The sequence below is a fragment of the Cervus elaphus genome, chromosome 5 (assembly GCF_910594005.1).
Source record: "Cervus elaphus chromosome 5, mCerEla1.1, whole genome shotgun sequence".
NCBI lineage: Eukaryota > Metazoa > Chordata > Mammalia > Artiodactyla > Cervidae > Cervus > Cervus elaphus.
The window spans coordinates 20,496,185-20,518,210 of record NC_057819.1 but is presented as its reverse complement, the minus strand read 5'-3'; the positions used below and the strand labels follow the sequence as shown (position 1 = coordinate 20,518,210).

Below are 22,026 nucleotides of genomic sequence, written 5' to 3'. Positions count from 1 at the left end.
TTAATTTAGTCAATCTGAAGTTAATGCAAATATGAACCCGCAGGCACTGGGTTCTAAACAAGCAGCTTAATAAACTTGATTTTTATGAGGATTTGGGGGAGGAACAAAAAGGGGGTGAAGCTGCAGTGCTGTAATTGTTCTGTTGTGCTGTTTTTATTATTCTCCCAGTTTTTTAGAAGTTTTGTTTGTATTACACAGCAAGACAGTGAAGGACAAGGAAGCCTGGCGTGCTGCAGTCCACGGGGTCGCAAAGTGTGGGACAGGAGTTAGCGACTGAACCACCACACAGAGCTCTCAGACCTCTGAAAGTAGGTCTTCTCAAACTACACACACGAAGTTTTCACACCATTAGAACAGATGCAAAAGTACCAAAATTCTGCCTGGGAAAAAAATCCATTTTTCTTATGGCAGTAGCCTCAAAGCATTGCAAGTGTTATCATAGCTCAGTGACTTAAAGGTGCAGGCTCTGAGGTTGGACTGCCTGGTTTGAATTTCACCTTCCATGTTAAGTGATGTTGGGAAAGTCACTTAACCTCTCTAAGCTTGGGCTTCCTCAGCTTTAAAGGAGGTAATCAGTCTCTCCCAAACAGGGTTGTGTGAGAAGTGAGGCAACACACCTAATGAGCTTAGCCTAATGCCTGATGTACAGCAAGTACTCAATAAATGTTCACTCATTTTGTTAGCTATCAGATGAGTGGTAAACCAATTCACCGACAGAATCCATATACGGTGTGTAAAAAATCTTCTGTTAAAAACCTCATACCAATCTATAATTATATAGTATTTGTAACAATATTTTTATGTATAGTTTTGGCAAGATTTGAAATTAAAGTTCTTCAGAGTTGAATAAAAAACTGACATGTGATCAAATCCAGTTAAAAAGTACACAGCTGAAGACGAATGAGCATGAAATAAACAACCAGTAAGCTCAACATTCAGAAAACTAAGATCATGGCATCTGGTCCCATTACTTCATGGCAAATAGATGGGGAAACAGTGGCTGACTTTATTTTTGGGGGCTCCAAAATCACTGCAGATGGTGATTGCAGCCATGAAATTAAAAGACGCTTACTCCTTGGAAGGAAAGTTATGACCAAACTAGACAGCATATTAAAAAGCAGAGACATTACTCTGTCAACAAAGGTCCATCTAGTCAAGGCTATGGTTTTTCCAGTGGTCATGTATGGGTGTGAGTTGGACCATAAAGAAAGCTGAGCACAGAAGAACTGATGCTTTTGAACTGTGGTGTTGGAGAAGACTCTTGAGAGTCCCTTGGACTGCAAGGAGATCCAACCAGTCCATCCTAAAGGAAATCAGTTCATTGGATGTTCATTGGAAGGACTGGTGTTGAAGCTGAAACTCCAATATTTTGGCCACCTAATGTGAAGAGCTGACTCATTTGAAAAGACCCTGATGTTGGGAAAGACTGAAGGTGGGAGGAGAAGGGTACGACAGAGGATGAGATGGTTAGGTGGCATCACTGACTCAATGGACATGAGTTAGGGTAAACTCCAGGAGTTGTTGATGGACAGGGAGGCCGGGCATGCTGCAGTTCATGGGGTCGTAGAGTCGGACACGACTGAGCGACTGAACTGAACTGAAGAAGAAATAACTCAGGGAAATATGAAAAGTTAAGTTATTTTATTATAAAAATTATACAAAATAAACCATAAGCACAACAGTTAAAATTTAAACAGAATTAAGCCAGTTCATAAAACATTTCAAATGAAAAAGTAGTAACAAAAACCTTAAGAGCTTGTTTGAATTTAATCATCTTTAGATATATGATGTTTTATTTCCTAGACTTAAAAATAGTGATCTCCATTACACTTGGGCTGTGAAATATTAAATATTATTTAAAAAGACATTCTTAAACTCAGAGATTAACAAATACTTGCAAAGTGACCACCAAAATCTTTGTGTATCTGTTAACAAAACTGTAAATCCAGAATATAAAACCTACCTGAAATAATCTAACCAAATACCAAATTATTTAAGTATTTGAGACAGTTTTTGAGATGGTATCAAGAGAAAATTAAAATCTTATTTATATACAACATTGTATACACATATAGGTTTCTCTCAGTATACTTTCTAAAAACAAACCAAACTGGCCATCATTCTTGAAAACCCTTCCTACACTATGCTGGAATTTAAAAGGACTTTTAGTAACTTCAAGGTTACGTAGAAAAATAAGTTGTTTATTGTTGAAATTACAAATAATTTTTCTTTTTAATTGATATAAGTTTTCAGTATTAAGCCCAAAGTTTCCAGAGAACCATTCTCCAGTATTAATGCTTTTGCCCTCCTCTAAAAAAGGAATGAATTCTATGTGGGGCAACACTTAGCTGGAAAGAATTCATTCCCCCGAAGACACTCACCTTGGGAACCCAGACTTTGGCTTTCACAAATAAGCTCTTCATACAACTGTTTTTGAACAAAAAGTTCCTTCCCGACTACTGCACTCGCTTTCCATACTCGTTTAAAATCAGATTTTAGAGATACTCAGTGACAAACTTTCATTTGAGTAATTGTCCAAACATGTACTGTCAGACAAAAGAATAAATATCTGGTCATATCTGGAGCTAAATCTCAATCGAGAAAATGAGGATTTTATTTACATGAATACTGTCAAAGCTAAGTGTTGACTCAAGTAAGATGTTCTATCTTGATTAATGCCATTACTCCATAAATAGTCACTTTTCTCCAGAACTGGGTTCAAATGTCATGTCGTACATTTCACAGTAAGGATCCAGACTTGGGTAGGTTCTGACACTTTCCATCAGTCAGGACAGACTGTCTTTGACAAATGATCATCTCATTAAAAAAAAAAGTCTCAAATTTGTGCTTTCTTCCCCCATTTCTGGGCAAAAACCAGCCAGAAAAAGACTGGTATATTGCATAGAATGGACTCCCTCAAATAAATCAGCCCCCCAGCACAGGATAAGGATGATGTTTCACAGTATTTCCTGTAAGAAAGCTCATTATCTTACACACATCTCTATTTTTTTCAGAGCCTCCCTAACAAAGATTCTGCCATATAATTTCTATAACCAGCTCTAAGTGATGGGGAAATTACTTTTATTATCATGAGGACATTTTCAGTTTCTTTTTCTTGGCCTTCAGTACAGGAGGCAGAGAAATCTTAAAGGCTGTCCTGAAATAATACACAGAAAAAAATAAAACACTTTTTAATGCTCTAAATCTCTGTAAAGTGGGAGCCAGCCACAGAACCCCAAAGATACTTACTCGCATGTGGTACAGATTGGGCTGAAATTGCAGAATACTGTAAATTGAAACAAAAAAAAAAACACACCAGGATGATTTAGAAGCAACACAGTTGAAGATATTTTCTGCAGACTCCCCTCCAACATAGGAAAACTGGGTAAAAGGACTTCCCTGGCGGTCCAACGGTTAAAACTCCACTTCCACTGCATGCATTCAACACCTGGTCAGTTAGCTAAGGTTCCACATGCCACACAGTGCTCTCCGGCCCCCGCCAAAAAAAGACATAAAAAAGAAAAACTCAGTACACGAACTTACTTGACAAGCACACAGAACAGACGTAGCCAATTTCAATGAGATTTCGATGACAGAAGCAAGCAGCCCGGTAGTCAACATGAACTGGGGGTGGGAGGATTAACTGAGACCTCTGATCTTGATCAGGAAGAAAAACCCACTATATAAAACAAACAAACAAAAATGAGCAAGAGATTTTTATTTAAAACATGGGGAAAAAAAAAAAAAAACATGGGGGAAAACAACCAGAAGCCAAGATACAGATATTAGATTTCAGCCAGTGAACACTGAGAATACTAAACTGGATTTCCCTTGAATGTCTGTTGAGAAACGTGTATTTTTCATTCCGCAATTACTGAGCACCTCCACACACAGGCACTGTGCTGTAAACAGCCATACAACATTCTGCACAGAGCTTACAGGGTTCAAAGACTACTGGAAGCTGGAATTCCCTAGGTCACCCCTCAATTCCTTTCTTCCAGTTACTAGGCATCAGCCGTCTCATTCCCATTCATTCCCCAGGAAACAAGGGTCTCGACTGACTCAAGGCATTAGGTTCACTGTTGACGTTTCCTTACCAGTAGATACTGCAGAAGGGAAGGCATCTGGGGCACCTTCAAGTACAGTCCCCCTGTGATGTCACAAGCCTGTAAGACACACAAAGGACTCACTGCCACGTGAGCACTAGCTTTCACAGACGGAGGTCATTCTCAACACCAACTCTTCAGGTCTACGACACAGCAAATTAAAAGGGCATCTCTTCCCAGAGTGAGGGAGGATTGGAAACTTGCAGCCACCTCTCCAGATGTTCAAATAGCTGTGTTTTCCCCTTGGTGCACGCCCTTTCACCCTTTGAAGCCTGCAGTTATAAGACACTACATGCCCTTTTTCCTGTTTGTCTGCTGGTGGTACATTTTTATTCTTGCCATGTTTATTCACTCTCATCATATTTTTTAGTTAACAGTTTGAGATGTAATTCACACACTATAAAACCTATCTTTTTAACATCTAAGATTTACTTATTTTTAGAATATTCACAGAACTGTGCAACTGTCACTGCTATCTAGTTGCAGAACATCTTCATCACCCCACATCCCCATTAACAGTCACTCTTCATCCCTCCTTTCCCCTGACAACTACCGATCTGCTTTCTGTCTCCATGGACTTGCCTATTCTGGACACTTTTCTCTGATCAATAGAATCAGGCAAGCTATGTCCTTTTATGACTGGCTTCTTTTACTTAGGATAATGTTTTCAAGGTACATTCATATTGTAGCATATATCAGTATTTCATTCCTTTTTATGACCAAATAATATTCCACCACATGGATAGACCACAGTTTGTTTATCCATTCATCTGCTGATGGGCATTTGAGTTGTTTGCACTTCTAGGTTATTATGAATAGCACAGCTATGAATATTCAAGGACAGAATTTTGTGCAGAAATGTTTTCATTTTTCTTAATATATGTGCTGCCGAAGCGAGCACTTCATTTTTCTTAAATAAATATCTAAGGATGGAATTGCAGACTCAACTGGTAATTCTATGTTTAACTTTCTGAGGAAGTTTCAGATTATTATCCAAAGAGGCTGTACCATTTCACATTCCAATAAACACCATGCACCTACCATCAAGCTTAAGAAACAGGACAATCCTAGAACTTTTGAGGCTGGTGGACTTTCTGGTTGTATACCCCCTCTCCCACTCAATCCCCAGCAGTAACCCAAACTCAAAGTTTTCTGTAATTTTATGCTTTTAACTGATCTTTCAGGAAATATTGTTCCTTGTGATCAAAAACCATTTACCAAAAGTTTAGTATTGTCTTCAGTCTTATTTCCACTTTTTCGTTTTGTTTTGTTTTTCCTTTTTGGTTAAAGTAAAGCTCATTTTCATGTTTTGATTAAAAGTAATATCTAACAGTGCTGTCTAAGAGAAACATAATATGAGCAACATATGTAATTTTTAATTTTCCAGCCACATGAAACAGGAACAATGAAGAGATAAAGTTTTAGTAGCATCTTTTAGATAACTCAATATATTCAAAGTGTTATCATTTTAACACATAACCAGTATAAAAATCATTAACAAGATATTACACATTCTGTTTTTCATTCTGTCTTTGAAATTCAGTCTGTATACTCACGTACTTCTCAATTCAGACCAGACTCATTTCAAGAGCTCAACAATCATATGGTTACCATTAGGGACAGCACAGATCTGGAACCTATTTTTTATAAAATTCTCTGCTTAGTGATCTATTCTTCCATCTGTATGTATAGAGCGATCATGCTGGTCACCTAACATTAACTTCGGAATGAAAGAAGAGATTTTTCTTTTCTTATTTTTACTCTTTTTAAAAACACTTTTCTGTGCTGTTTGAATTCATTTTAATGTGTGAATTACAATACTTGTACAAAGTCAATCAAAGCATTATGTAGAATATAAATAAAAATTTCAAAGTAACCAGAGAGATACTGGTGCTCTAACTTGAAGCATCATAAGGGCTAACCCCTAAAGCTGTGTGAAGACTGGTGGGTGAGAGGCATTTACCATAGGTAACGGAACACACCAGGCTTTCATAACCACCGCCAAGCATTCATTTAAAATATACCTGTTGAAGGAGTCCTGAATCAGAGTCTAACACGCAGGCATCGATCAAAATATTCTGAAATGGACATGTCAAAAAATATTAATAATGGAATAATTATTATTCCTGGAATAATGAAGACTTACCTTATAGTGAGAACCTATTATATGCCAGATTCTATTCTTAAAACGGCTCATTTAATATGCATGGTTACACTGAAAGATAGACATCTGATTTGCATTTTACACTGCAACACCCAGGCCTTGGCTGAGTGGTGGTCACAGAGCCAAGGGCAAACCACACTGTCACCCCCAATCTGCCTGTCCTCAAAGTCCATGGCCTTTTCACTGTATCATGCTGCCACTCCAAGACGGAAAATATTAATAGTGACTATAGCAGTATTTTAGGTTAATGTGACTATAGCAGCATTTTAGGTTAAAATGGAAGCTTGTTTTTTTTTAAGTTTTTTGGCCATACCACCACAGCATGCAGGATCTTAGTCTCCTGACCAGGTATCAAATCCATACCCTGTGCCATGGAAGCACGGAGCCCTAACCACAGGACCAGCAGGGATGTCCCAAAACCAAAGTGTTGTTTTTTTTCCAAACTGAAGTTTTAAGAAAGTTTTTTTTCAACATGTCAAAGAAGAAAATGTATTAATGATAACTCATCTGAACACTTGAGCTATTTGCAAAGTAAAAATATCAAATATTTATTGTTGGTGTTTAGTTGCTAAGTTGTGTCCGACTCTTTTGTGACCCCATGGACTGTAGCCCACCAGGTTCCTCTGTCCGTAAGATTTCCCAGGCAAGAATACTGGAGTGGGATGCCATTTCCTTCACCCAGGGATCTTCCTGACCCAGGGACTGAACCCGCACCTCTGCACTGGCAGGAGGGTTCTTTACCACTGAGCCACCTAAAACCTCCCTAAAGCAGAAAGACAAAGAAATTGAGGCAACACATGCAGCAAACTGTTATAAAACTCAGGATTCTTGGCCTCAAGTCTACGGATGGGCTAAACAGGGTTGTAACTATATATATAGTTAAACCAAGTAACTATAAACAAAAGTGAGCTTCAGTGCATATTCTTCTGGGGATCCACTAGATTCTCAAGGGTGCAGGACTCAAAATAGAAAAATGACTAGCACAAAACATGGATTCCAGATTCCCAATCCCTTAGTAAGTATTCAATATGACAATTTCTTAAAGCAGGCCATTCAAACAGTAAAATTAACTCCTTCATTATGAAACCAATATTCTTTAAAAAGAAGGCTCTCAATTCACCTGCTTCTGTGCTGCAAAGATGACATTCATGAAGTTCATATACTGCAATGCACTGTCTTCTGCGGCCTTAATCACCTAAAAATCATATGCATGTTAATACCTTTTGGCCACATTCTAATACTCTTACTCAAATGTCAACACAGTATACAACAAACTACAGTCAATATCATCTTTCTAATTTATCTTTGTAGTTATTAAAAATCTCCCCCAAATCCTATCATTCAAGAGATAATCCTTGTTAATGGTTTCTAAAGAGCATCTATGTGGACATGTATATACATTCACATTCAACAGAGACACAGACACACACACACACCCAGGATGATACCCTAGTATTCTGCAACCTGGTTTTTCCCCCCAATATCTGGGGGAAACAACCTTATGTCAATAAATATGAGTGTATATCATCCTTAATGCTGAGTTCCTAGATTTTGACTATTTAACCAATTACCTACAGAAGACATTTAAGCAGTTTCCACATCTCAGTTTTTTTTTTTCAAACCTCAATTTTAGACAAGGCTCTGATGAACACTCCCATCTATCCTTTGCACGACTGATTAGCTCCTAAGATAACCGGTGAGATTACTAAAGTGTCTGCACATTTCATTTTGATACATATTACTGACCTGCCTTCCAGAAAAGCTGTACTAATTTATCCTCTTATGGGCGACGCAAGAGAAGAACCACTAGTAGGGCTTCCGTATTTCCAAACGCTACCTGGTCATTTGCATTTCCTCTTCTGCAGACTGCTCATGTTTCCCACCTGTTCCTTCGGAGTCAACCCCGACTTTTAAAAATTAATTTACAAAAGCTCTTTTTTATTTTAGAAATAATACATTAATCCTATCATGCAGTTATGTTGAAAACACTTTTTCCTAATAGATTTTTTCTTTTCCCATCCTTGTTTTGGAGGTTTTATTTTTTTTAGGTCTTAAGCTTTCTTTTAAAGTTTCACATCATGCTTAGCAAGATACTAAGCAAGATACTAACTGAAGATGATAAACACATATTTCCTTCCAGCACTTTTATAACTCAAATTTTTACATTGACATGTTTGATCATTATTAGAATGTGCTTAGGAGTAAGCAGTGAGATCTAGCTCTGTGTTCCTCCCAACGGCCAACCAACTGGCCCAGTATCTTTTACTGAATAATCCATTTCCTTCCCACACATTTGAAGTGTTTCATTTATCTTGTATCAAACCCCACTATGTACCCATTATCTGTTTGCATACTGCTGTACCAGAACCACACTGTTACTGTAGCTTTATAATGTGTTTGAATGCCTAAAGGGGTGCGAATAAAAAAGAACAAAGAGCACTGCTCACCACCCAGTTCTACAAGGGTTAAGTGGGAACCCACTGCAGCTGTCCACCGACCGCGCACCCTGAAAGGCGTCCAGGATGAAAGGCAGGATGAGGCACTCAGTGCTTTGGATAAACAGGCTATTAGACAGTCAGATGGGTATCTCAAGAAGAATTTTAACAACCCCAGATTCTTACCTCTTTGTAGGCAAGAACTGAAAAAATAGAAAAGCACTAAAATCACTATCTTGAGATATCTGGTCTTTGTGATTAGCAGTCATCTTCTACCGATATGTATGCTTGACTGTGTGAATTTCCTAGCCAAAAAAAAAAAAAAAACCCCACGTAAACTGGTCTCTTCTCTACCTCTTTGGGACAGTTTCTTCACAGCTGAGTGGTTGCCTCCTGAGCTATAATGCTCAGTAAAACCCTGAATAAAACTTAAACTCAAAAAAAAAACCAACTTAAACTCACAACAGTAATGTTGTGTGTTTTTCTTTAAGTTGACTGGAGCAACTTCCTACTTACTAGTCTCTTTCAGAAAGCTCCTGGCTATTCCCACTGATTTATTCTTTTAGATAAACTCTTGACTTTCCTAAATCCCCCCGCTCTGCCAGGAAAAAAAAAATCTGATTAATATTCTGAGATTGCACTGAACTTACAGTTTAATCTTGGACAAACTGACATTCGAGAATAAAATATGGCTCTCCACAAACTAGGGGTTACCAGTGGGGAAGGGGGAAGAAGAGATGGGCAATAGAGTGGTAGAGATTTAAGAGGTATAAACTATTACAGACAAAAAAAGCTACAAGGATATCTCACACAACATGGAAAATATAGTCAATATTTTAATAACTATAAATGGAATATAACCTTTAAAAAACTGTGAATCTCTATATTATATACCCATAACTATATAATATTGTAGATCAACCATATGTCAATAAAAATAACTGAAAAAATTAAAAAAGAAAAAATATGGCTCTGTTTATTCAATAACTTTATGTCTCTCAGAATTTCAGTTTTTCATCATAATCAACTTTACACATTACTTGTTAATTAACTCTGGAATCTTAATATTTATTGCTTCTATTATAAATGGGTCTTATCTCTCAGCCTGTTTTCTAACTGGCTCTGGCTGGTATAAAAACATAGTACAAATTTCTTTTAATCTTACCAATATCCTTGATTTCATTTCCTGATTATCTATAAAGAGATAAAAACAGATTACGTTACAACTGAATCTCACTGAACATATTATAAAGTTTTCTCACCAATTTAAAAACAGCCCCTCAAAGTTATAGTAGTAAAATAAGAATTGCAGTTTCATAGAAGATTGCAGGCTCTTACCTTTAACTTCTTTGTTCATTCTATGAATGTCTTATTTTCTCAGCATTAAGGAATTTAAAAATATTGTTTCAGAAAAAATAAATTCAAATCATAGTTAAATAAATTCAGCATCCACCTACCTGAAAAAAAGGAAAAGCTCCATGACTCACAATAAACACACAAAAGAGATTGGGAGCTTCCAATTACTGACTTTGCAATCAAGTGGGCCTTGTAACCTGACCAAAATATGATTATTCTCCCAGAAAATTAAAATTAATAGATTTGATTGTTCTACGGCTATCTGTTATGTCCTAGATTTGAATACTGGCACAAGTAAATCAATACGCCAACCAAATGAGATGACGAATTTATAAACCATACACAGACAATCAGACACCCCCAATCACAGTCTGGGGACGGAGGGATCACTCGATACTGTACAAAACAAACAAATTAAATTACTTAAGACTCAAAAAAAAAGTCACACAAACATAGATTATCAACATGCTTATAAAGGTGGGCAAAATAACTCATTCTCCTGGGGAGAACCAGCTGCTCATTTAATAAGCCCCAGGGTCAGTAACTGGCTTTTAAAATCAAACACTGTTTCTAACATGAGAAAAGAATAAAAAAGTTTTAATCTGTCTAATAATTAACAGAAGAACATCCTGAAGAATAATTCGTTGTGAGCAAGACATACAGGAGAAAGTAGAGTTTTCTCATTCTTACAGCTTCTCCTAAAAACATGTTAAAACCTTTTTTATTATCTACCGCTTTAGAACACTCATGCCTTCCAGTAATGTGGGCATCCACGGTTCTAAGAAATATCACAAGTTAAGGTATCTTTATTAAAGGAAAAAACAAAACAAACTTCTGAATGATTAAAACACCAAGGATACAGCAGGGGCTTCCCTGGTGGTCCAGTGGTTAAGAATCCATGTTGCAATGCAAGGGACACTGGTTCGATCCCTGGTCTGGGAAGATCCCAGTGCTGTGGGGCAACTGGGCCCGTGTGCCTCAACTAAGGAGCCCACGTGCTACAACCACTGCAGCCTGCGCGCCCGAGAGCGCATGCTCCACAACGAGAGAAGCCACGCGGCGAGAAGCCAGAGCACCCGAAGTACAGAGTAGCCCTGCTCGCCACAACCAGAGAAAGCCCGCAGCAAAAAGACCCAGCACAGCCAAAGAGAAAACAAATAAACACATATTTAAAAAAAAAAAAAAAACACCAAGGATACAGCAAAGAGCTTTGGCCAGGGATCCTGCCAGCAGAGTCTCTGTGTGTTGACCCTCTATGTCACCTGTAAATAATAAAAAGCATTAAAAAGAGAATTCTTAGGTACTTTCTTGAACCAAAATCATTTTTAAACCAAAGCATTCATCTTCATGAAGGAAATCAGATAACATTTTCAAAACTGGGTTTATAAACACAGATAAGCAATTGTTAAACATTTTCTCAATTTAAAATACCCTGGTGGTTGGGGGCTGAATGGGGAGGAACGAGGGGTGGTTGTTTAATGGGTATAAAGTTCAAGTTTGGGATGATGAAAAAGTTCTTGAAATGGATAGTGGTGATGTTTGCCCAACAATGTGAATGTACTTAATGCTACCGACCTGTACCCTGAAAAATGGTTAAAACGGTAAATTTTATGTTATAAATACTAAAGAGTATCCTGGTGTTACTGGGGAAGGTTCTGGTTTCTCAATGATCTGAGTGGTACAAAAGTCTGTGTGTGACCGAGGGCAGCCTGCACAGAGGTCCCTGGCTAGGCTCTGAGCCTTTCCTATCACCTCCTCCTTCCCACTGCCCTGGAAAAGCTGGACCAGTGAAAAGAGGACTGGAGCAACTCCCCTGGCTGTGGGAGGTAGGGACAAAGTTCACAGCTTATCTGGAGACTTGAGTGAAAAAAAAAAAAAATCACTCATAAAAATCAAAATTCTAAACATCCAGTTCAACAAGGTAGGAGTCCAGACTAACACCCTGTAGGAACAGGGCTTGCAACTGGTCCAGCAGTGCTGATGCCCCAAGGGGAGGTCAGACCGGGAAAGGTCTGGACCACTGAACTGATAAGTTGGGCCTTTACGCTGGAGGCCAGTGGTTTCCAAAATGTGATTCTAGAACCCACTGGAGGAACATCACCTGGGAACTCAAGAAAAATACAAATTCTTGGGTCCTCCCTGGTGCTGTGCTATGCTCAGTCGTGTCTGACTCTTTGAGACCCTATGGAGTGTAGCCCAACAGGCTCCTCTGACCACGGAATTCTTCAGGCAAGAATACTGGAATTGCCATTTCATACTTCTGGGGACCTTCCCGACCCAGGGATTGAACCCGGGTCTCGGTCTCCTGCATTGGCAGACAGTTTCTTTACCGTGTGAGACACCAGGGAAGTTCCTGGGCCCTCCCAAGACCCACTGAATCGGAAACCATGAAGTGGGGCCCAGTATTTCATGTTATTGGGGTGTAACTTACAGATCTCAAAATTCACTCTTTTTAAGTGCACAAGTCAATGATTTCCAGTAAATTTCTAGAGTTGAAATCATCACCATGATCCAACTGTAGAACACTTTCATCACTCCAAAAGATCACTTACGCCCATTCCCAGTCCCTTCCTGCCCACCACCCCCTCCCACCACCCCCAACTCCACGTAGTCCCAAGAGAAATCACTGATCCACTATCTGTCTCTAGAGTTGCCTTTTCCCTACCAGTGATTTGGACAAAGGAGACAGTTTAAAACCACTGCCCGCAGGCAATAGGGAATTAGCAAAAGTCTGAGGCAGGGAATCCTAACTCTGATTTTCAGAATGATAACTCTAGAGGGCTGAGTGGGAGGACTTAAATGGGGAGAGACAGGAGTAAGAAGCTGTTATAATGATCCGGAGCAAAGGCTCTCAAGCGGGACAACTGTGCCCCAAGAGGGTCATTAGGTTTGTACCTGCATGCGTGCTCAGTCATGTCCAACTCTGTGACCCCAAGGACCATAGCCCACCAGCTCCTCCGTCCATGGGATTTCCCAGGCAAGAATACTGGAGCGGGTTACCATCTCCTTCTCCAGGGGATCTTCCTGACCCAGGTTTCGAACCCGTGTCTCTTTCATCTCTTGCATTACAAGGCAGATTCTTTAACAACTGTGCCACCTGGGAAGCCCCAGCTGGGGGATACTTTAGCATTCAGTTGGTTGAGGCCAGGGATGCTGCTAAGTAAGTATCCTCCAAAGGGCTTCCCTGGAGGCTAAGATGGTAAAGAATCCACCTGCAATGCAGAAGACCTGCGTTCGATCCCTGGGTTGGGAAGATCCCCTGGAGAAGGGAATGGCAACCTGCTTCAGTATTCTTGCTTAGAGAATTCCATGAACAAGAGGACCCTGGGGGGCTACAGTCCATGGAGGTGCGAAGAGTGGGACATGACTGAGCAACTAACCCTTATCCTCCAAAGCACAGGAAACTCCCCATAGCAAAGAATTCCCCCACCCAAGATGTCAGCGGTCCCCAAGGTTGAGCTAGACGGCAGGTAATAAGGGGTCAGACTTTGGAGGTACTTCTGACAATAAATTAATAGGATTTCATAGATGATTAGATGTTGGTTTAGAAGGAAGCAGTCAAAATGAAAGCTTTTGGAAAAGCAGGTGGATGGGGGTGACAGAAATGGAAGTAGTGGTATAATTGAGGGGAAAGAAAATGAAACTGGTCTGGGGCTTATTAATGAGGCTGAGGGACCCTTAAGTGGAGACATCTGCAGTTTGAAAGAAAGGATGGATTAGAGACAAAGATTGGGAAGGGTTCATACACAAATGATAATTAATGGGAAGGTTGGATGAGAACATACAGAGGAAGAAAAACACCGTGCAGAATTTAAAAAAAAAAAAAGTTTTTAAAGAAATAAAATGAAAGACTTCCCTGATAGGAATCTGCCTGCCAATGCAGGGGACACTGATTCAGTCCCTGGTCTGGGAAGATTCCACATGCCTCAGGGCAACTAAGCCCGTGTGCCACAAGTACTGACACCCACGGGCCCTAGACCCCATGTTCTGCAACAAGAGAAGCCACCACCATGAGAAGCCTGCTCACTGAAACTAGAGAAAAGCCTGAGCGCAGTGACAAAGACCCAGCGTGGCTGAAAATAAATAAATAAAATCAATATTTCTAAAAAATGAAGAAACAAGATGAAGGAAAAGTCAAAAATGGAAGAAAGAATGGTCTGAGAAAGAAAAAAAAATGGGTCAAAACAGGCTATCCTCAAACACTAGAGTGTTTCCAGTGGAGGCTGGTGAACCATGTCCATGCTACAGAGGTCAGGCAAGTATCACACAGGCTTTGTGGGCATGATTTTAAAAAAAAAGAGAGAGAGAGAATTAAGTAGATAATATCAAGAATCTCAAACTTTTGGACTCAAAAGCTTAAGCACTTCCACATTCAACTCCATCTGCAAATAGCAATAATGGGAGGAAAAAAAGCTGAAAGCAATTACTTTTGGTCATTAGATCTTTGATCTCTTCAGTGATAACTTCATTTGCTGCTGTCAACAACTCGTATTTTCCATCTTTACTCCCTGAGGGAGTAAATTCAGAAGAAGGGTTTCCTGGGTCTCCAAAGAAGTCTCCAAGTCTGCCGTTCTTTCCAGGGTATAAGAATCGACTGAAATAGAAAAACAGACAAAAAACCCCCTAGTCACACCGAGACTCAGTGCCCATAGTAAACATCAAAATAAAAGTCAGCAGGGATAAAAACCACACCAATTCCAGAATCTCAAGACTCCATCATAAACTCCAGTTTTACAAAATGTATAAAACAGGCAAATTGGCAAACATGAGTCTACCACCATGGGATGTTTTGATGATTCCACTGTTTTCTCAAAAAATGGGAAAAATAAAGAAGGTACTCGGTTACGGTCTCTTCAAACACTTTACAGTGGCTCTCACTCTTTAGATGACAACTGAAGAGAATTCCTACCAAACTCTAATTTACTATTTAGTTTATTATTTGAGGTATATTTATCTACCCCAGTAATATCTCATCTCAGGGTCCTTAAGCACTGAGCAGGAAGAGTAATCATAATGGTCATACCTTTCCTGAATGTGACTTGCTATCACTGCAAGTTTGTTGGAACGATTCATGAACAAATGAGAATTTCCCAGCACCATCACAGCATCAATGCATTTTGATAGAGTAAACTGTTGAAACACAGAAGAAAAAAGAATCTAAATCAGCTACCTAAAACCACTATGTCAGATAATTATTCACGCTAAAAATTTGCTCTGGAGTTCCCTTCTCCAAGGTCATAAGCAAAAACATTGGAAAGGTATGGTTTTCTAATTCGGAACAGCACAGACTTGCCCATTTCTGACTTGCTTAGAAAAACAACACATGGCAGGTCAGGTCTCATGGAAGAGAGCAAAACGAAGGAAGAGCGGCTACTGGGGGATGGGACGGAACTGGGCAAGTGGGAGGAGATACGGTCATTTTTTATAAACATGATGATTGATTTGTGCTCCAGTTGACCTAAATAAAACTTAGTCAATAGAATCAATCTTTACTAATACTAGTTATCAAGACTCGTCCCTTCTTTCTCCTCCTGTACAGAACTGTCTACCAAGTACAATTTCATCCTCCCAGATAATCAAAACTGTCCAATTTGAAATATAAACTCAAGAAAGACTAAAATTCCACATGCAAAGACATTCATTTTCACTGTTATTGTTCCAGCTGTTATACTGTTAATCAATACAACTTATTTGTTCATAAATAAATGTATTCATAGCAAAAATATGGATAATCAAATCTGAAAAAGAAACTATAGTAGAATTTTCTAGTCTTACTTATGAGACCACTTCCTCATCAGTACAATATTCCACAAATGTTTTTTGTATAACATTCAGGGAATAGTAAATATGTCACATCTTCTGAGATAAAATTACTAGCAAACTATTGCTATATATACAATAGATAATATATATTGATTAAATTGGTAATTGTAAAATCTTTCAATTAATTCATTCACTAAATATGCTGAGAACCTATTATGTGCCATGTGAAGACCCTTTCTTTCATGGAATTTACATTCTGACAAGTATTAATATTATTAAAGAAAGCAATACTTTAAGCAGAAAACAAAACTGATAAATTTCACTCACTCAATTTCTTAAAATGTAAAACAAACCAAAAAAAAAAAGTAAAACAAACCTATTAAAATTTCTACACAACAAAAAACAACTAAACCAAAGTGAAAGGGAAATTACAAACTGGAAAAAAAACCTGCAACATATGACAGACAATGAATTAACCTTTTAACATAAAGAGTGTTCACAAACCAGTTAGAAAAAAAAGGAACACCCAAAGAGGAAAATGGAAAACTCCCCAAAAGAAAAATACAAAGGGCCACGAAATATACTAAAAGAAGACTGAGAGAATTTTTGGTACATCATACTGGCAAAAGATAAAATAAGAAAACAGAGCATCTTGTGTTAGTACAAAAAAAAAAAAAAAAGGAATCCTCATATACCACTGATGAGAGTTCAAAATAATACTCTTCCTGGAGAGTATGATAATATGTAGTGATATGCTGGTCCAGCCACACCACAGAATTCTACTCAGCAATAACAAAAAATGAACTACTGATCCATGTAGCAACATGGACAAATATCAAAGTAACTACACTGAGTAAAAACAACAGGCCAATAGACCAAACAAGAAAAAAACCCAATAACAAAAAACCAACTATATACTGTTTGATTCCAGGTAGACACATACCTTAAAACAGCAAACTAATCTATAGTGATATTATGCAGATAAGTGGCTACCTCTGGGAGGGAACAGGGAGAGAGCTGGGTGAGAGAAATTCAAAGGAATATGAAGAAACTCTGGGAGTGATGGATTTGTGTGTTTTTGTTTTGTTTTGTTCTTTTGGACACATTGATCAGCTTACAGGATCTTAGTTCCCCAAACAGGGACTAAAGCCAGGCCACAGCAATGAGAGCACTGAGTCCTAACCACTGGACCATCAGGGAACTCCCATGGATCTACATCTCATTATTTTGATTGTGGTGATAATTTCATAAATGCATACATATGTGAAAACATTAACACTTTCAATATGTGCAGCTCATAGTACATCAACTTGATACAGTTGCTTTATCAAGTACATAACTTGTTCTTAATGGTGAGAACATGTCCAATTTAAGAATTAATTAAGAACATGTCCAATTTAAGAATTTAAAAATTGGACATAACATTTTTATATGAATTTCATCAAAGAAAATATACAGATAGCTAATAAGCTTATGACCAAGACTCTCCAACATCATTAGTCATTAGTGAAATGCAAATTAAAACCACAATGAGGTACTACCACCCACCCTAGAATGACTAAAATCAAAATGACAGGACACTGCCCTGGTGGCCCAGTGGTTAAGAATCCACCTGCCAATGCAGGGGACATGGGTTCAATCCCTGGTCCAGGAAGATCCCACATGCCATAACTAAGCAAGTGAGCCATAACCACTGAGCCTGCAGGCTGCAACTACTGAAGCCTGTGCACCCTAACGCTGGCATTCCGCAGTAAGACAAGCCCACACACCACAATGTCCTGGCTTCGCTCTTTGTACTGCAGTTACAGAAGATGTTACTACTGGGGAAAGCTGGAGTCAGGGCACACAGACCTCTCTGTACCAGTTTTTATAATTTCCTGTGATTCCATAACTACTTCAAAGTAGAAAGTATTAAAAAAAAAAAAGACTACATATTATATGGAATCAATATATGAAATGTCCAGAAAAAGCAACAGAGAGACAGAAACCAGACAAATGGTTGCCTACAACTGGCGGGAGGGCTTCCCAGGTGGCTCAGTGGGAAAGAATCCACCTGCCAAGCAGGAGATGTGGTTCAATCCCTGGGTCATGAAGATCCTCTGAAGAAATGGCAACTCACTCCAGCATTCTTGCCCAAGAAATCCCACAGACAGAGGAGCCTGGTGGGCTACTGTCCATGGGGTTGCAAAGAGTTGGGCACGACTTAGTGACTAAACAACAATAACAGCTAGGGCGTAGGAGCAGTGACTGACTGCAAACAAGCACGAGGGAACCTTCTGGAAATAGAAGTTTCCTAAAATGGAATTGTGGTAGTGGTGGTTATACAACTTTACTGTGATTTTTACTAAAAAACACTGAATTATACATTATAACGGGTGAATTTTATGGTATGAAATTATACCTTAATAAAAAAGCAACATACACATATACTCAGTCAAATCAGAGCTATCCAAAAGCCTTCCCAAGCAGCCTTACCTGAGACTCCTTTAATGCTTGCTTTCCCCACCAAATAGGGTTGGTATCAACTATGATAACTAGAAGATTCAATTCATCTTCTGAAAATATTAACAAAAAAAAATTAGCCTCATAAAAGTGAAACAGAGCAAACATTTCCAATTTGTAAATTAAACCCAAAGCAAGCACCACTACATGCCTTTCTATGTATATAAGCTACAACCATGAAAGTAACACAAGATCAAGTTCTTTTAAAGACTTAAAGCTCTGGAGGCCCTTAGTGAGCTCTTGCTTGCCTTCTGCACATTTACACCTCTCATGCACTGAAATAGTAGCCTCCAACCTTTTTGGCATCAGGGACGGGTTTCATGGAAGACAATTTTTTCCACAGGTTGTGTGTGTGTGTGGGGGGGGGGGGTGATGGTTCATTCCAGGATGACTCAAGAGCACTACATTTACTGTTCACTTTATTTCTATTATTGTTACATTAGCTATACCTCAGATCGTCAGGCATTAGCTCCCGGAGGTTGGGAACCCCTGCAGTAGACTATGAACATTGTGTGGTTGGATTTTTGTCTCTTTTATCACTGCTTGTCCTCTGCTCTGAACACAATGCCTAGCATGGGGTGGATGCTCAATAAATATTTTATGATAAATGCATTACAGATGTCTGGTCAAGGACAGAAGGCACTGATGAACCAGTACTGAGAATCACTAATAGAATTTCAGGCATGGGGTAGGGGTGGGTGGGGAGAGATTTAAAGGGAGACACAGAATCAATCTGGCTCCAGGTCCATCAAATCACCTTCCAGCAAGGCCAATTATAATTAGTAAACAATCGTTAAAAGGTAAAAACCAGAGTGAAAAGCAATGGTTGTGTAAAGATTTTATTGTGAAAAAAATTAGGCTACTCTTTACAAAGTGAAAGACACAACAAAACAGGCTAACTTAACACAGTCATTCATTCAACAAACATTTACACTAAAGTACCACTGTTAGGTGTCAGGGATACTGGATCCAAGCCCTCAAGGAGCATATATTCTAACTGAGGTGACAGACATGTGAACCAACAAACACACATTGTTATGAAAAACCCAGCATGCTCATTTAATAGCAGAAAGCAGCAATGCCTTGCTTGCATACCCAAATCCTATTTACTCTCCAAGGTCCCAACCCAATGCTACCTCCTTATCTAAAAGTCCTCCCCAGGTCTTCCAACAGGTCCTGGCTCCCCCATCTCAGGAGAGAAGAAATGTCAGTCTTTCTGTGTCAGTCCCAGCACACACAATCCTATCATCCTGTCCCATTGATGACAACTCAGAAAGGGACTTAATGCTATCTTTCGATTGTTGTTGAGTCACTAAGTTGTGTCTGACTCTTGTGACCCCCATGGACTGTAGGCTGCTAGGCTCCTCTGTCCATGAGATACTCCAGGCAAGAACTCTGGAGTGGATAGCCATTCCTGACCCAGAGATTGAACCTATGTCTCCTGCATTGGCAGGCAGATTCTTTACCAATGAGACACCAGGGAAGCTATCTTTCACCAATTATAAGATGTACTCCCTCCTTTTTCTTTTTTCTTTTTTTAACAGTTTTACAGTTTTCAGCAATTTGACAGTTGCTGAACTCAGGACGGTATCTTACCATTATGACTGATCACATTTTCTCTCTTAGTGATATAGTAAATAAAAGCACATTTCATAATCATATTGCCTTAGATTAGATGAAATATGGTATTCCTATTTTGCAAGAGAAAGTAACTTGCTCTAAGTCACATGGCCTGCTAACAAGTAGCGAAGCTAACACCCAGCTCTGAAGACAGATCTGCTTGACTCTAAAGACTGTGGCTAAAAATGATACAGATAAACCTACTTGCAGGGCAAGAACAGAGACACAGACATAGAGAAGGGATATGTGGACACAGTTGGGGGGTACGAATTGGGAGATTAGAACTGACATATGTGCACTACCATGTGTAAAACAGATAGCTAGTGGGAAGCTGCTGTCTAGACAGGGAGCTCAGTCAGTGCTCTGTGATGACCTAGATGTGGGGCTGGTGGCAGGAGGAAGATCCACAAAGGAGGAGATATATGTATCCATATAGCTGATTCACTTTATGCTGTTGTACAGCAGAAACTAACACAATATTATAAAGCAATTATACTCCAACAAAAAAAAATGAAATAAAGACTGTGGCTTTTCAACACCTTATTGCCTCCTTCTGACCACCCACAGTGAGGTCCCTCTTCTGATGACAGTACTCATGACCTCAATGTACACTTAGCTATGCTTCTGATCTCTCTTCCCCACTCAGCCCTCTAAATCGTGGCCTTCTTAGAGAACGAGGAATGTTATGTAAACCACAGAACAAAGTGTTTAGCACAGAAAGCCACTTAATAACTATTTCTCCCACAGGCCCTCACTCTTCTGCCCCAAAGCCTTTGACCTTATATCTCCATCAGGTCCCACTCCCCAATTCTCAGAGCCATACATTCCTTGCTACTATCAAGCCTGAGAAAAACAAAGCGTTGCCTGTCAGGAGAGGTGTGAATCCATAGACATAGAATGTCCCTGTGGATTTCCTTCTTTGGGTCTCTACCTCCTCATCTGTAGACAGGGGCCATACCAGATCTGCCTCCCTCACAAAGTTGTGATATTAAAACAGATAAATGATGCATGGACAATTGTTACTGCCCCTGAAAGGATCTATTTCTATTCTTGCTCTCCACAGTCAATTTCCCACACAGCAGTCAAAGTAATCTTTTAAGATAGTAAATCAGGGAATTCCCTGGCAGTCCAGTGGTTAGGATTCAATGCTTCCATTGCAAGAGGACATGGGTTGGATCCCTGGTCAGGGAACTAAGATCTCGGGGGGAAAAAAAAATCGTAAATCAGTAATACTTCTTCTTTTTTTTTTCAGTAATACTTCTTTGTTAGGAGCCCTAAAACGGCTTGTATTACACTTAAAATAGAGATCCGGTCCCACAGGGGACCTGCACCTGGCTAGCTAGCTCTCTGATCTCATCCCTCTATCCCAACCTGCTCCCACCACCCTGGCCTCTTTTTTCCTCCCTTTAAGACATCAGGCTCTGTAACTGGTAGTTTAATGTATGAACGAAAGTCTCCACTCTCCTCAACCCGCAGGTGTCCCCTTTCCGTCTTCCCATTGCAATGTAATGGCTCAATTTGTCACAAGGCCTTCACAGAACTTTTATAAAGTCACTCAAGTCTTAGTCTGAATATTACTAGTCTTCCCTGGACCCATATTGAAAGCAGCTCCTCCTGCATCATCCCCGAATAGCAATCGACACCATCATCACTTTATATTGTCGTCACAGCTCTGGTCACCCTTCGAAATTATTTTTATTTACTTGCCTGTCTGTCTCGCTCACTAGACTGTAACCTCCACTAGTCTGTCATGTTCTCTATGTATCTCCCAGGGCATGAAATAACGCCTGGCACACAAGAGGCGCTCCAAAAATATTTACTGAATGAATGAACGAATTTGCTACTCCTTTAAAGATCAAACAGGCCCCACCCAGCCCCCCAAATACAGTCCATTTGGTAGATCATCGCCGGGCAAAGTCTGCTTAGTCCCGGGGTCCGGCTCCCGCCGGCGCGGCCCTCACCGTCTGAGACCATGGCGACCAGAGTCCCTCGGCGAACAGCCACTTGCAAGCAAGCAGACCTGCCAGAGTGTACGAACCTCGACTTCCGGCGCCTCCGAGTGACGTAAGAGACGGCGTGG

At 39.6% G+C, this 22,026-nt stretch overlaps 1 protein-coding gene across 1 annotated transcript; it reads right to left on the bottom strand.

Annotated features, from left to right (window-relative positions):
* Window positions 1-1,626: 1,626 nt before the first annotated feature.
* On the bottom strand, window positions 1,627-22,009 carry GTF2H3 (general transcription factor IIH subunit 3). Its single transcript, XM_043902033.1, has 13 exons — window positions 21,908-22,009; window positions 18,300-18,379; window positions 15,085-15,191; window positions 14,489-14,655; window positions 11,261-11,323; window positions 10,044-10,073; window positions 9,871-9,899; window positions 7,391-7,465; window positions 6,131-6,184; window positions 4,098-4,166; window positions 3,544-3,679; window positions 3,250-3,286; window positions 1,627-3,157 (listed from the first exon to the last, which is right to left on the bottom strand). The coding sequence occupies exons 1-13, from the start codon at window positions 21,918-21,920 to the stop codon at window positions 3,088-3,090; spliced, it is 930 nt and encodes a 309-aa protein (XP_043757968.1). The 5' UTR covers window positions 21,921-22,009; the 3' UTR covers window positions 1,627-3,087.
* Window positions 22,010-22,026: the final 17 nt, after the last annotated feature.

Coding starts and splice junctions, on each gene's coding strand:
- GTF2H3 (XM_043902033.1), bottom strand. Junction 10,074..11,260: donor CCTGGCCAAAGCTCTTTGCT/GTATCCTTGGTG, acceptor TGAGAAAATAAG/ACATTCATAGAATGAACAAA. Junction 3,680..4,097: donor CCCTTCTGCAGTATCTACTG/GTAAGGAAACGT, acceptor TGTTTTATATAG/TGGGTTTTTCTTCCTGATCA.